The 13,455-nt window shown below is 35.7% G+C and overlaps 3 protein-coding genes across 3 annotated transcripts in view; 2 read left to right on the top strand and 1 right to left on the bottom strand.

Moving 5' to 3' along the window:
- Positions 1-7,338: 7,338 nt before the first annotated feature.
- LOC126755871 (U7 snRNA-associated Sm-like protein LSm11) lies at positions 7,339-8,351 on the top strand (the record flags this gene model as incomplete). The annotated part of the gene is made up of 1 exon (XM_050468587.1): positions 7,339-8,351. A coding segment is annotated over one exon (879 nt), but the record flags the coding sequence as incomplete, so codon positions are not given.
- Positions 8,352-8,369: 18 nt separating this feature from the next.
- Positions 8,370-9,897, bottom strand: LOC126756981 (periodic tryptophan protein 1 homolog). The gene has a single exon (XM_050470522.1). It carries the CDS (start codon positions 9,780-9,782, stop codon positions 8,400-8,402), a length of 1,383 nt encoding a protein of 460 aa, XP_050326479.1. The 5' UTR covers positions 9,783-9,897; the 3' UTR covers positions 8,370-8,399.
- Positions 9,898-10,964: 1,067 nt separating this feature from the next.
- The window catches only part of LOC126756965 (serine-rich adhesin for platelets), a 169,227-nt gene continuing 166,736 nt past the window's right edge, over positions 10,965-13,455 (top strand). The window contains 1 exon segment of the mRNA XM_050470496.1: positions 10,965-12,580. The gene's annotated coding sequence lies outside the window, so the exon portion shown is untranslated.

Raw genomic sequence — 13,455 nt, 5'->3', positions numbered from 1 at the left:
ATATATATTATGCACGATACCATGGGCAATAGCTTGTAAACAATAGAGCGTCGAAGCAGCATGCAACAACAACAACATATGGTCGACAAAAGAAAAAATATTTGTATCTTAGAGATAAAGTGTGATTGGTGGGCGCTCTGAAAAAAGTAGCAGCCAGCAACGGCGCCACGAGTGCAAAAATTTTGCACACGAACATACAAACATACTATACACACATACATACAAAAGTGCGTAAGCGCTTACTAGACGCGTTTTTGCTGAGGCGCATGTATGAAGGGTGAACTATGACGGGTCTAACGCACCTCGCATTATGTGGGGAAAGAAAGGTGTGTACATCGTGACAAAAAGGTACCTGGAAATTGCAATTAAATTAAATATTTATTTTGTCGCCCTCAGAGTAGACCCCACCAGTTGTAATACACTTATGCCAACGATTTTTCCAGTCCTCCAAACACTTTTCATAAGCCCTTTTTGGGATGGCCTCCAGTTCCTTCAGACAATTTTGTCTTATCTCTTCGATCAAAATGAAAACGGGTTCCATTCCGATCATTGTTGACTTGTTTGCATGTCAAACTGATAAACCCATGTCTCATCGGCAGTTATAATGCTCTCCATAAATGAGGGATTGGAATTCGCACGATCAAGCTTGTCCAAAGAGACCTGTTTACGGCACTTTTTTGAAAAAAATTTTGCTTTATCGGTACGAGTCGCGCAAGAACGCGTTTCATACCCAAAATATCCATCAAAATCATTCGAAAGGACTCGCGAGAGAGGTCGAGCTCTCTTGCCATCTCTCTCACACTTGCCTGACGATTTTCAAGCACCATTTCATTCACATTTTTAATATTTTCATTAGTTGAAGAGTCGAAGGTCGACCGAGGCATGTCTTTAACGATCTCTCGACCGTCTTTGAAAGCTTTGAACTTGTTTTACACTCGTAGGCTTGGGTTTTTGATAAAACTGAATCATCGTAAGCCTTTTCCAACATTGTCAACGTTTCCGCACACGAAATTTGGTTAGAAATACAAAATTTGAGACAAGCTCTTTGTTCGATATTTTCATCCAGTATAAAAATCGCAACGCACTACTGACGTGTACCGTTTAATATTTATTTTCTAAATGGATTTCAAGTTTAATAAGTTTTTAACCCAAAAAATAACGAGCCTAGAACTTTTCTTTTCGCTTAGTTCTCATTTTCTGTATGGATTCCATGTCAAAAAATTGCTAAAAGCTGTGAATCGCTTGAGATAATACACTAATTTCACTAACAGCCTTTATTAAGATCTGTTCCAAAGCGATCGGTATGGCTTCCGAATAATTTATGTCACCACTCCGTGTCTCACTAAGGATCTCCTCCCTTCTACAGAGTACGAGTATATAGATAATCTTTTGGAATAGAGCTGTATACCAAAAATCGTTCTTGACAAACTTATCGTCTGTTATAAGTAATGTAATTATTTCTGCGAACTTTTTAGGTATTACTTCGTGAGAGACATTTTAAGTGCTCTCTATGGTATGGGCTGACGGACGCCGAGGCTGTGACCTCTCGGTTTTGTCAAGACTAAGGCCGACGTTGACAGTTTTCCATTTATCAGAGTGCTGTTAAATATTCCACACTTAAACTACCGCCAAATGTAATTTTGGTTTTCCGAGGGCAATACAAGTTACGTTAGAGTGTTTAATGCACTCTGAACACGGCGAACAGTACGCACCAAAGTCATAACTAAGTCTGTAAAGGTAACATCAAAAGTCAGGTGGAAATTCTGGCTCCCATGTTGTCTGTCTCCTCCAAATGGATGTCCGGTATCGGTCTATGGGTCCACTATCCTTTAAGTGAGGCTTGCCAACATTGATATCACATTGTGACACGCTTGATTCTCACTTCCCTCTTGGTCCTATAGACTGCTCTTATAACTGTTAGAATCGCAAACGAATTCTTCTTACTGGCTTTCAATGGGCAGCATACTGGCTATTTTTTCAGCAGCATCGCTGGATATTGTTCGAACAGTACTGATTAAGCGGCACCACGTGAATTATGATTTAATGTCTAACACCTGAAGCCAAATCAGGGTCGCATACAATATAACTGGTCTCAATACCTTTGCGACCAAAAATCGGCAGCTGGAAGGCACGCAAACTTCATTTACCTAGTACATTCTCGATAATGTCTTTAGAATTTCATTATTTTTAATTGTCTGGGGTATCTGTCACCCTAATAAAGGAGATACATTTTGCGATAGTAGCAATATTGCTAAATTTGGAAGCTATTTTCTATATAAATTACACTTTACTAAAAAGATTTTGTAATGCCATTTACCAACACTGTCTACTTATCGAAGCATTTTGAAGTCTGTAGTCTCGGTAATTTCTTGTGAGCTCCAGAGACAGTAGTTAAGGTTCAATTATATGATTTTTAAAACAGCATCTCTTCACTTGTTTTGTATTGTAGCGCCCCTTTCGAAGCTCTGGTTTCGTTGTAGTCTCGGAAGTTTTTTTTTATGTTGAATAATAATGGCTCCCCAATGTTTTTTTTGGAAAACTCTTTTCTGAATAACACGAAATTTTATGTCGTTTTAATCATTGGGTGTGTAACACAGCTAATTGTTAGCCTAGACTCAAACCACTTTGAACTTTTTAAGAACTAGGGAGTTTTTCTTTTCGTAATTTTCAAAAGAAAACTTAATATTTATTCATTTTCTCATCAAAGAAATGTACAGAAGCAGTTTTTTGATATGTTGTCTATTTTTTTGGTTATCTCGATGGATTTTCTTTACGTATTGTATCGAAATCTCCAAACTTTCAGCAGTTTTTTCTTAATTTTTTTATAGTTTCCTTTACATTTTTGGTATTCTGAGCTTAAAAGTCTAAAAATCAACATAGAACCAAATCACTTATTTAAATGTGAGGTTAAAGACGAAATTTTTGTTTGACTTTGTTAAAAATTATGGAAAAAATAAGCAAAATCGTTAACTTCGGCTCCACCGAAGCTATAATACCCTTCACAGGTGAACTTCTTATAGCCGAAAAGGATCTAAACACATTTTAATCGGTAAGCTATATATTATAGCGGTTCGATCTGAACAATTTGTTGTTGATGACTTGATTTCGATCGCTCAATTTGTATATGGTGATTTGATATCTTAAAGTGGTCTGATATTCTATAGTGGTCCGACAATTGAGCAGCTTCTTGAGCAGAAAAGGACTGTGCCGAACTTCAGTTCGATACCTCCATAAACCGATGGACTAATTTGCGTATATGAAAATCGAAAAACGGATAGATGAACAGACGAACAAAGCAAAATCAACTCAAATCGTCACACTGATCATTCAAATATGTATGTACATATATACTTTATGGGGTCTGCAACGTTGACTTCCTGGCTGTTAAAAATCTCGTGGCAAACTTAACATAACCTATTCAGGGTATAAATAGACTTATGTATGTATGTATATCTAGGCATTTGTTATTTAGTTACTAAGGCAACCCTATCTAACAACTTTTTGCCACAGACATTGGCAGACAAAATAGTCGATAAGCGTCATTATCGTCATTATACATATGTTTTTCTATAAGTGCATTAACACTTATTGTCTATCAGCTAATCGATTAGCGTGTAGTATGTACATATCTGTCGCTTTGTTTTGCCCAATTTCACAAAGTATGACAAAAGTCGGCGGCTAAAATTAGGGAGTCATGAATAATTAGTTGAAACATACAGTTGTGCACAAAATAATAGGAGTATCAATATGAAAAATATATTTGGCTGTATGTGGTAGCTTTTCTGGTTCATATGCAAATGAACGAGCTGCAATAGAGGTACACATAACGGGATACTCACGATAAAAAACGAAAATGATGAATGAAACAGATTATGAAATCAGTAAAAACGCACATAAAAGGAGTCGGAAGAGCGACGAGGTTAAGACCTATACGAATAGACTTGAAACCCATGGGCGAAAGCGAAAGACATCCATTGCAGATGATCCCAGTATTACTATTCTGTTATACTATGTACTGAAATATGAAAATTTTGTTATTCTGTAAAACATTTTTATTGAAAATATAAAAACGATCTCGTACCACATAGAACACTGCTATTTTTTTGTGGACAACTGTATGAATATATGTATATACATAAGTATATATATAAATCAACGCACATATTTGTATGACACTGTTTGAGGTCAAAGTGCGTTCAATGTTATCTGAAAATTTGTAAATATTTATTTTGTGGATAACTTATCACCAGCCGAGTTTCATTCCTTATTCTCTGGCATAACAAAGAATCTTATTTTTATAATGAGCCCGAGCATATTATTATGCGTTTTCAATGAATGTAGATGTACAAAAATATGTAAATATATACTAAAATAAGTAAGGGAGAGCTGTAACCGAACATTTTATACCATTGCAATTTGAAATAATGAAAACAGCGGATAAACCTTCGGGTGTACCAAAACTTTACATTAAGCTAGAGAAAACGTTAACTTCAGCGGCACCAAAGCCAAATATACATATACTGATCCGATCTGAACAATATATTCGTCGATTTTAGTGTTGCCTTGGACAATAATCCATGCCGAACTTCTTAAAGATATCTTGTACATACAAAGGCTTGCTTTTGACCGATCACTTTGTATGGCAGCTATATCTTATCGTGGCCCGATATCGGCGATTTCGTGTAAAGAACAGTTTCTTGGAAACAAAGTACTTTACTTTTTTACATTATCAGCTCAATGACGTTTTTGTTTACATTTAGCCAAGTCCACAACCTTTGTTTATATTTTGAGGTCAGTAACCCTTTTGTTTATGGGGTGAATAACCGCTTTGTTTACATTTGAGGTCAGTGAACATTTTGTTTACATTTAGCCAAACTCACAACCTTTGTTTACCTTTTATAGGATTAATGACCCCTTTGTTTATATTTTGTAAGACCAATGACCCTTTTGTTTACATTTGTGGTCAGTGAACTTTTTGTTTACATTTGAGGTCAATGAACTTTTTGTTTACATTTAGTCACGTCCACAACCTTTGTTTACATTTAGCCACGACAAAAACCTTTGTTTGCATTTTGGGTCACTTACGCATTTGTTTATGGGGCTAATGAAACCTTTGTTTACATTTTGTGAGGTCAATGACCCTTTGGTTTACATTTGAGGTCAATGAACTTTTTATTTACATTTAGCCAAGTTCACAAGCTTTGTTTACATTTAGCCAAGACAAAAACCTTCGTTTACATTTTGGATCACTAACCCATCAGTTTACATTTTATGGGTTCAATGACGGCTTTTACATTTTATGAGATCAATGACCCTCTTTTTTACATTTGGCCGAGGTTTGATTTTGAAATTCAATTCGTCTCATCATACTGATCATTTATACAAAAGTCCATATCTACCTCGATTAGTCTTAGGCGATACACACAACCGTTAGGTGAACAAAACTAGTATACTCTGGCGCGAGATGTTGCGGGAGTATACAAAAATTAACACTAATAAGTGCGAAATCTTTTTTACTTTAATGAAAAAGATTTTTTGCTGCCTAATTTTTCTCTCTGCAAGCATGTCATTATGTTCGTCAGCAAAAATCTTTTCTTCGATAAAAATGAAGCTGCTTTGCAAGTCATAAATTTTACACTGATTAGCTGGGATTTTCTAGAAATTTACTACTTTTACTTGAGGATCTCCCGTTTCTAGCAAAGTACTCTTCACTAGTGTGCCTTTAGCACCTGACAACTTGTTATCAACTCTTTTGTTATCTTATTTTCCGCTAAATCTATTTTCAGCTCAAAGTTATTTCGAAATCTATAAATTTAAATTGCTGTTTGCATAGTTGCAACGATGAGGCATTTTTTCTAAAATTAAAGCTTTCATAGTGTATATATATTTGTAATACTAATTGCGGTATTTAATGCCGATTGATGTGCTTCCTGTCATTAATATGCGAAGTGTTAATTCACAGGTGTGAAAATATGGCGTTTTTTTTCAAAATAATAAAAAAATCAATACATAAAATTCTAAGATTTTGTAATATTCTCACAAGTAGCGAAGCGTGGCCGAAAGCCTGTCGGCAAAATCTCGTCCGGTTGGTTGGCATATGCAAGCCACTAATCGTTTGACGTTTGATATTGGAGGCTGCTGACATAATATTAAAGCAGCTCTGGGCGATATCAAAAGTCTAAAGGCAGAAGTATCAGAATTTTGAACTAAATAATATACATACATATGTAGATCTAAAATCTGCTTTATTGCCAATTCCAGTGCAACTAGCTTCTGTACTCTTCACTGGAATCAGAAAGAAAATTTGTAATCAGAAGATTCCTCGGAGCATTAAAAATATAATAATTTTAAATATAAAAAATATATGTACGTTTGACATATGAAATCAGTCTGCCATTTCTAAATCAAATACGATAACAAAAAATATATACATACATATATACATAGATTTATGAAGATATGATTACTTACGTGTCTTAATAATTTGTTTAATGAGAGATTCCATTATTTACATTTATCTAAGATAAAGTCATCCAGTTCATGTTGCCAGTAAGAAAACATTATAAAATGTGTGTGTTTTGCACTAAGCACGCAAGTTAGTAACATATCCAGCACTAATCTGATTTTCTCATGGGCATTTGCTTCTACGTATACTTGTATTAAAATTAAAGAAAATATATTTAGGGTGTGAAATCAAAAACATACATATGTATGTATATCGTTGATAACCCAGTTTTGTTGTTATGATTTAACAAAAAAAATGCAAAAGAAGGTTTTTTTAACTTTAACAATTAATAAATTAGTTCAAAACTTTTTTTTAAACATTTAATAAATCTATTTTTTAATTTCATTTAAATTTTTTTTTTTTGTTTCTTATTTTCTTATACTTTTTTTATTTTTTATTAAAGTTTTTTTTTTACTTTTTAATTTTTGAAAAATAATTAATTAATGAATTTATTTATCTACAAATTAGTTTTTATATTATAATTTTTATTATACCCATTTTTTATATATTAAAATTTTTTTACTTAGCTATAAAACCGCTCCTTTTTTATTTATTTATTATTTTTTCATTTATTTTTTTTTAATCAATGAAAAATCTTTTTTAATAGTTTTTCATTTCACAATTGTTTTTAGTTTAACAATTTTCCGTTACATTTAAAATATAAAATATAAAATGTCAAGCAATTTATAATAACGCAAGCTTGGCAACACATTCCATAATTTTTATAGAGTGGCAACGCGCGATCAGCTGTGTTTTTGTTTATGTCGGCAAAACGCGAAAATACAAAATTTATACATATATTACAAAGTGAAGCAATTTACATTTATCTGTAAAAGTATTTAAATAAAAAACTCAAAATTAGCGAGGCAAAGGATAAAACCGCAAAGAATGAGGAGAAAACGCCTGAAGAAGCACCAACTGACGCTAAACCAGCAGAAGATATTTCTGCAAGCTCTGCGGACAGCGCACTGGATATAACCAGCGAAAGATTTGATCCATTACGCGCACTCTATGCGCCTGAGTACCGCATCAGTGAGAAACAGCCTAAAGTGTTATACCAAAATCTTGCAGCTTTTGAAAGTGCATTTAAACGTTTCGGCATTATGAATCTGAACAAACGTAATAACACAGTCGTGAATAAAAATCCACAAAAAAAGGAAGATGCGATGAGTGCTAAACCTGGCAGCTCAAAGGAACGCCAGGTCATAGCTGAGGAGGCACAGCAACGCCGTTTCCAGGCACATCAAATGCCTGTAAAAGGTAGAGCACGCAAGCAGAAGGATACACACAATATTTTATCATATATTGATGGCGTTACTGGTCCAATGTTAGCATTAAGACAGTCCATGAAAGAACAGCGACGTGTACGCGTTATGGTGCGACGTGAGCATGGTATTCGTGGTAGTTTAGAGGGTGTGCTAGTATGGTTTGATAAATTCTGGAATTTGTGGTTACGCGATGTGCATGAAGTTTGTCAGCGTCGTAAATATGGATATAGTGAAAATAAAATGTGTGGCGTGCCGCAGGATTGCACATGGAGATTACAGGAGCTTGGCATTGAATTGCCAAAGCAAGAAGTGAAGAGTATTAATAGAAAAAATGTGGAAATCCGTAGGCACCTACAACAGCTATTTGTGCGTGGCGAACAAGTCGCACTTGTAATATTACTGCCAACCAACAAAAACACTACGTCATTGCAAATGGAAACATGAAAGTTATTAATTTTACAAAAAAAATAATTAAGAAAAAAATAACTAAGTTATACTGTTCTATAAACTTTATTTTGATACAAGTGAATATAATATTAATTAATAAAAATTGTTTTCTTTTTTTATCGTCTCATAAATATTTATTTATGACTTTCTATAACTAAATTATATGTCAAACGCGTTGTTTATTGCAGTACTTCAGCAATCTTAAAAACTTTTCTCACAACTTCGAAATTCTTTATATTATAAATGCGACAGCGCGGCGGTTTTTCACCGCCAAGCGCCAGAGTAAATGGATCTTCGGGACTTTGCTTCATACATTGTAAGCGACCCATTTGGAAATCATGAGAATACACTTCTTTGATAGCGCTGGCATTGAAATCCCACACTTTCAGCATACCATCCGTGGATGTCGATGTCAACAAATTCGCCACATCCTTATTGAAGCACACACCGGAAATTTCTTCTTCATGTCCTTTAATTGACCACAGCAGTTGATTAGGTTGTCTCCTGTCAGCGTAATGTAGACTGCCGTCATTGGTACCAACAACAAAATGATTGGTATCAGTTGGGTTCCACAACACTTTTTCCACCTCACCGGGTATTTTCCATTTCACATAGTCACTATCTACCGTATCAGCATTGCGGCAATCGAATAAACGCACAATACCATCTGCACTACCGGCTAGAATACTTTGCGCTTCATCTGGATGAAACTCCAACGATTGAACTTTTTCTTCAAACGCCGTTATAGTAGTGTGCGGTTGGCCTTCATCTAAATCCCATAATATAAGTGTCTGATCTACAGAACCACTGGCGAGTATATGCTCAAAATGACGATTCCATGAAAGATCCAAAACTGCGTCGGTGTGTCCATAGGGTTCTTTGTGCTTCTTACGACTACCCTTTGAACCCAATTTAAATGTAGGTTCCATTGAATCCTGTATATCTAAATCCCAAATGGTGATTACTGGATCCATACAACCAATAGCGCACATGTTTCCTGGTTTATCACTACCAGGATCATGATTCAACCACTCTATGCATAGTGGAAAGCTAGGAAGTATAAAATCGTGATGTGTATATAAAGACTCCTCCTCTTCATTAAACACCCACACCTCCATGGAAGCAGCATCGTCCTGCACGTGTCCGACCAATATTAAATTGTCAGTGGGTTTTATGATTTCATCTTCTGCTTCGGAATCATTATCTTCATCTGGCAGCTGCTCGTTGGCATCAACTACAGAAGCAATATCAGCTGTTTTTGAAGTGCCTTCCGCGTCATAGTTATCGAAACCAAATTCATCGTCCGGATTACGATTGCCAGCGCTAGCTGCTGCTTCATCATCTATCTCCATATCGTCCTCGTGATCAATATCTTCATCATCATCGTCATCATCCTCACCATCTTCTGCGAGCGTACTCTTTGTGTCTTCAATGATACGCGCCAGCTCCGACTGTGTTAGCACAATTTTTTCTGGCCGTTCCTTAGCGACGCCGCGTGGCACAAAGCAAAGTGCGGGCACAAAATCAATGCTGGCCTCTTGAGGTCCGTCCGTCTCCTCCATTTTTAGCGAATATTTAGTTGCTTCGGCGTAAAAATTAAAACAAATCAAAAATGTACGCAGAAAATACCAATTGGTTGGAAACGTAAACACGTGCTTGTCAAATTTGTAAATGACATTTGTTATGAGGGTTTGTGTCTATGCTTTGAGTTAGTTTCGGAGTAACTAGAGGTATTCACTATTTAATGCGTATAGGTGGACGTTGTATATCTACATAAAATGTATCTAAGAAAATTAATAACAAAATATCTACATTTTGTATATTGATTATTAATTATAAAATAGTTTTTAGTGTTTATTATTTATTAGTAACTCTATAAGCTCTTTTATTTTGAATTTAAAGAGAATTTCGTCTTACTGTTCCAAAAAAGACTTTCGGTTTTGGTTAATTTGTGGTTTTGCTTTTTTATGCCTTCTATGAGTATAATAGTTGTTGTTGTTTTTGTAGCGTTAGAAAATATTACCCGAATTCTCGTTTCCATGACAGTCGGGTCTACTTAACCGAAACGGACCACGATTTTTAACCTGTCAATTAGGCAGATTTCTTCAGCTATAACAAGAAAATGTCCGCCTTCAGTTTTTTTACTTCAACTCGGACGGAAACATACCATATGATACGCATATAATTAGAAATGTCAAAAATCATGGTTGAATAACTACGTTATTCACCATTCTACCATATTCATCATATTATATTTTATTATCAAAATTTCTTTTTCCATATTTTTCGTATTTTCCAAAAAAAATTAATTAATATGTTATAATACATGAAAACAGCGCGTCTACAATCAACGCGTATGGCAACACGGCCCTTTTATTCACTTCTCTACTTCGGTTCTCACTCAATGCTCTTACACTCAATTTTGATTTTATTTCTTCTCTTTCACATACAAATAACTAAAGGGAGCGGCGTTTTTAAATTGCATTGTTGTTGGTAAACACTTTTATTGTAACAGCCCCAAGCATCATCCGCATGTTGTTGTTCTTACTACTTGTAAACACATGGCTGTCGGTTTACACTTCTTTGCATTTTTGTTATTGTATTTACTACTGCTTTGTTTTTACTTTGCATTTGCTCATTTGTGTTTGTTATTGTTGGGGCAGCAGCTGCTTTGCTAGCACCAGCAACGACGAGTAGTCGAGTTGGATTTGTGAAAAATCGAGTTAAGTTCGAATGATGCGAGTGATCGGAACGGTTGTCTTGTTGGTTTAGCACGGATTCTCGTCGTCTTATTGCGTCCAGTGAATAGCGTGCTAGAGAAGCGTGTCGTGTTGGAGGCTAATTGGGAACGTACAAAAAAAAAGTGCCGCAATTTGTGTGTTAATAATATATGAAATTATTTAAATACGGGTAGAATAATTGCGAAACGGTAGTAGTGCCGAAGGGAGGCTGTGTCGCGTATAACATAATTTAGGGCGGCCAAAAGAAGAAAACAGAACAACAGTGCTTGCCAGGAAGCAAACGTGTTTGTTGTGTTTTCGGTGTATATAATTATAATTCTTTTGGAATTGCCACTTGTGTAGTGTGTTGCATTCATGTTTGTTTGCGTTTCTTGTGTGCGAATTGTTTTTGTGTCGTCGCCGTGTTTGCTGACATTCGCTTAGCACTCAACAATTCACAGCTGTTTTGCATTTAATAATAATTACAATGTGGTATGCATTTGAATTGTGCAAGTGAAGTGTCTATAAAGTTATGAAAAGAATTTGAAAGTGTTGCAAAAAAAAGCAAATGTATGTAGTGGCAAATAAACAACAACATCAACAACAATTATAAACTAATCACGCCAAGCGTTCCAGCATCAAATCAATTGCTGATGAATAAGCACAAAGCCAAATAAGTTAATAAGAAAAAAATCATACGAAGCGTATACGAATGCGCACGAGGAACGTAATAGGAAACCGGTTTACTAACAACAATAGTACTTACCATTAGCATCAGCAAAGAAAATAATAAATTGTAAATAAATAAGATAAAAGAAGATACTTTAAGGCGAACGAAGCCACCGAAACAGTGACCAATGCGCGTTTGAGGAAGTGTAAAGGCAAAAGGCAAACGACAAAAGCCAAAAGGGTAACCAAAACGTCTGCGCTTCAAACTAGTAAAATTTAAAGTACCTACTCACATACATACACACGTGTATACATGTGTATGTACATAAAAAGCAAGCTTAAAGCAAAAAGTGCGCATCCGTTGCACTCCATCCTCGCGACTCAAACCAATACTCGATAATTCCGACGCGGCTTACAATAGGTGCTCTTGTTTTATTGGCGTCTTGTGGTGATTATCCCGCTGTCCGCGCTTTGGTTACACATTCGACGCAGTCTCAAGATTTCCGGGTCGTCACTGCGTGCGCCGCTTGCAACTGCACTGTTATGCCGTGCTGTTCACCAATATATTCCAGTGCGCATTTTGTTAAGATTATTTAGCTGTAGTGTCTACGTCCACTATTCATAAACGTTCTCCCGCTGCTGCAACGTATTTTCCTCCACTTAATTACGTTTAGCGTTTATACTGTGCGAGCGTGTTTCGCGTGTGTGTAGTAACCGGTCAGTTGGAGCCGCAGGGCTAGTGGTTATAGAGCTAAAACAACAAGAAAATTAAGCAGTATAACAACAACAAATGCTGTAGTTAGCGTTCAGCGAATATAGAATGGCAAGATTTTTGTGTAAGAAGGCAGTGAACTCTCTCAAGTGAAAGAGATAAGCGCTATTGGAAACATACCCACACATACAAATACATATCTAATATAATAATATAGTCAAAATTTTGGCTAGTTTCGTGCAAGACAACTGTGTAATCGGTAAGTTATGCATTCATTTTCATTAATCTCCCAACAATGTTCCACTGATCTCAATCGCTAATGACTACATACATACATATGAATGTATGTATGTACTCGTACAGCTAAATTAATGGCAACGTGTTGTTAAAATATTGATGAGTTTTGTTTGGGAAGTGCTGGTTGGCTTCTTCGATCTTTTCAGCTTCTTTTCTAATGGGTTTTGTGCTCTATTTACCAAATAGAAATGTGTTGCCAGCACGCAAACTTGAGCGGCTCAAAACAATAACGAGGAGACCCTTAATAGCTCAGTGCGTATCGAGAACCGCCTGAGTAAAATTTGATTTAGAAGTTTTAAATTTTGAAGCGTCTCATGCCGGATTTCAATAAAACAACCAAAACACCGTATTATGTATTTAAATGAGAGCAACAGACGTAAGGGACGCCGAAAAGAAATTATATCTATCCAAAATGAAACAGAGTGAGGGCTCATTTAGGGTTTAGGAGCTGCTGATTAGAGATGAAAAAAAGGTTCAAAATCGAATCAAAAATTTGAGGAATGGATTCTTGCGGGTTAAATAGGCACCATTAAAAGTGCTACCGACAGAAAGCGCTGCCGAAACTGTTTCTACGCCTAACTTCAAGACCACATACTTGTAGAGCCGTAAAATATCTAATTCCAGTACAATACTTTACCTAACCTAAAAAATCTACGCTAACTTCGAACTTGACACGAGAAAATAATTAAAAGTATTTGGAAAAAGAAATGTTTTGTCTTCAAATCACTTAAAAATCGCATTTGCCATTTCATCCCTCTCTGCTGGTGTCTCAAATGAAAATACAAGAATTCCTCTACAAACCATAACTGCAATGAATATTGTACAAGTAGTTTGTAA

The sequence above is a fragment of the Bactrocera neohumeralis genome, chromosome 4 (assembly GCF_024586455.1).
Source record: "Bactrocera neohumeralis isolate Rockhampton chromosome 4, APGP_CSIRO_Bneo_wtdbg2-racon-allhic-juicebox.fasta_v2, whole genome shotgun sequence".
Taxonomy (NCBI): domain Eukaryota; kingdom Metazoa; phylum Arthropoda; class Insecta; order Diptera; family Tephritidae; genus Bactrocera; species Bactrocera neohumeralis.
The sequence above is the reverse complement of the archived record's forward strand: the minus strand, read 5'-3'. Positions and strand labels throughout refer to the sequence as shown.

Excerpts from the sequence above, each read along its gene's own strand:
- LOC126756981 (XM_050470522.1), bottom strand. The coding sequence starts at position 9,782 with ATGGAGGAGACGGACGGACCTCAAGAGGCCAGCATTGATTTTGTGCCC.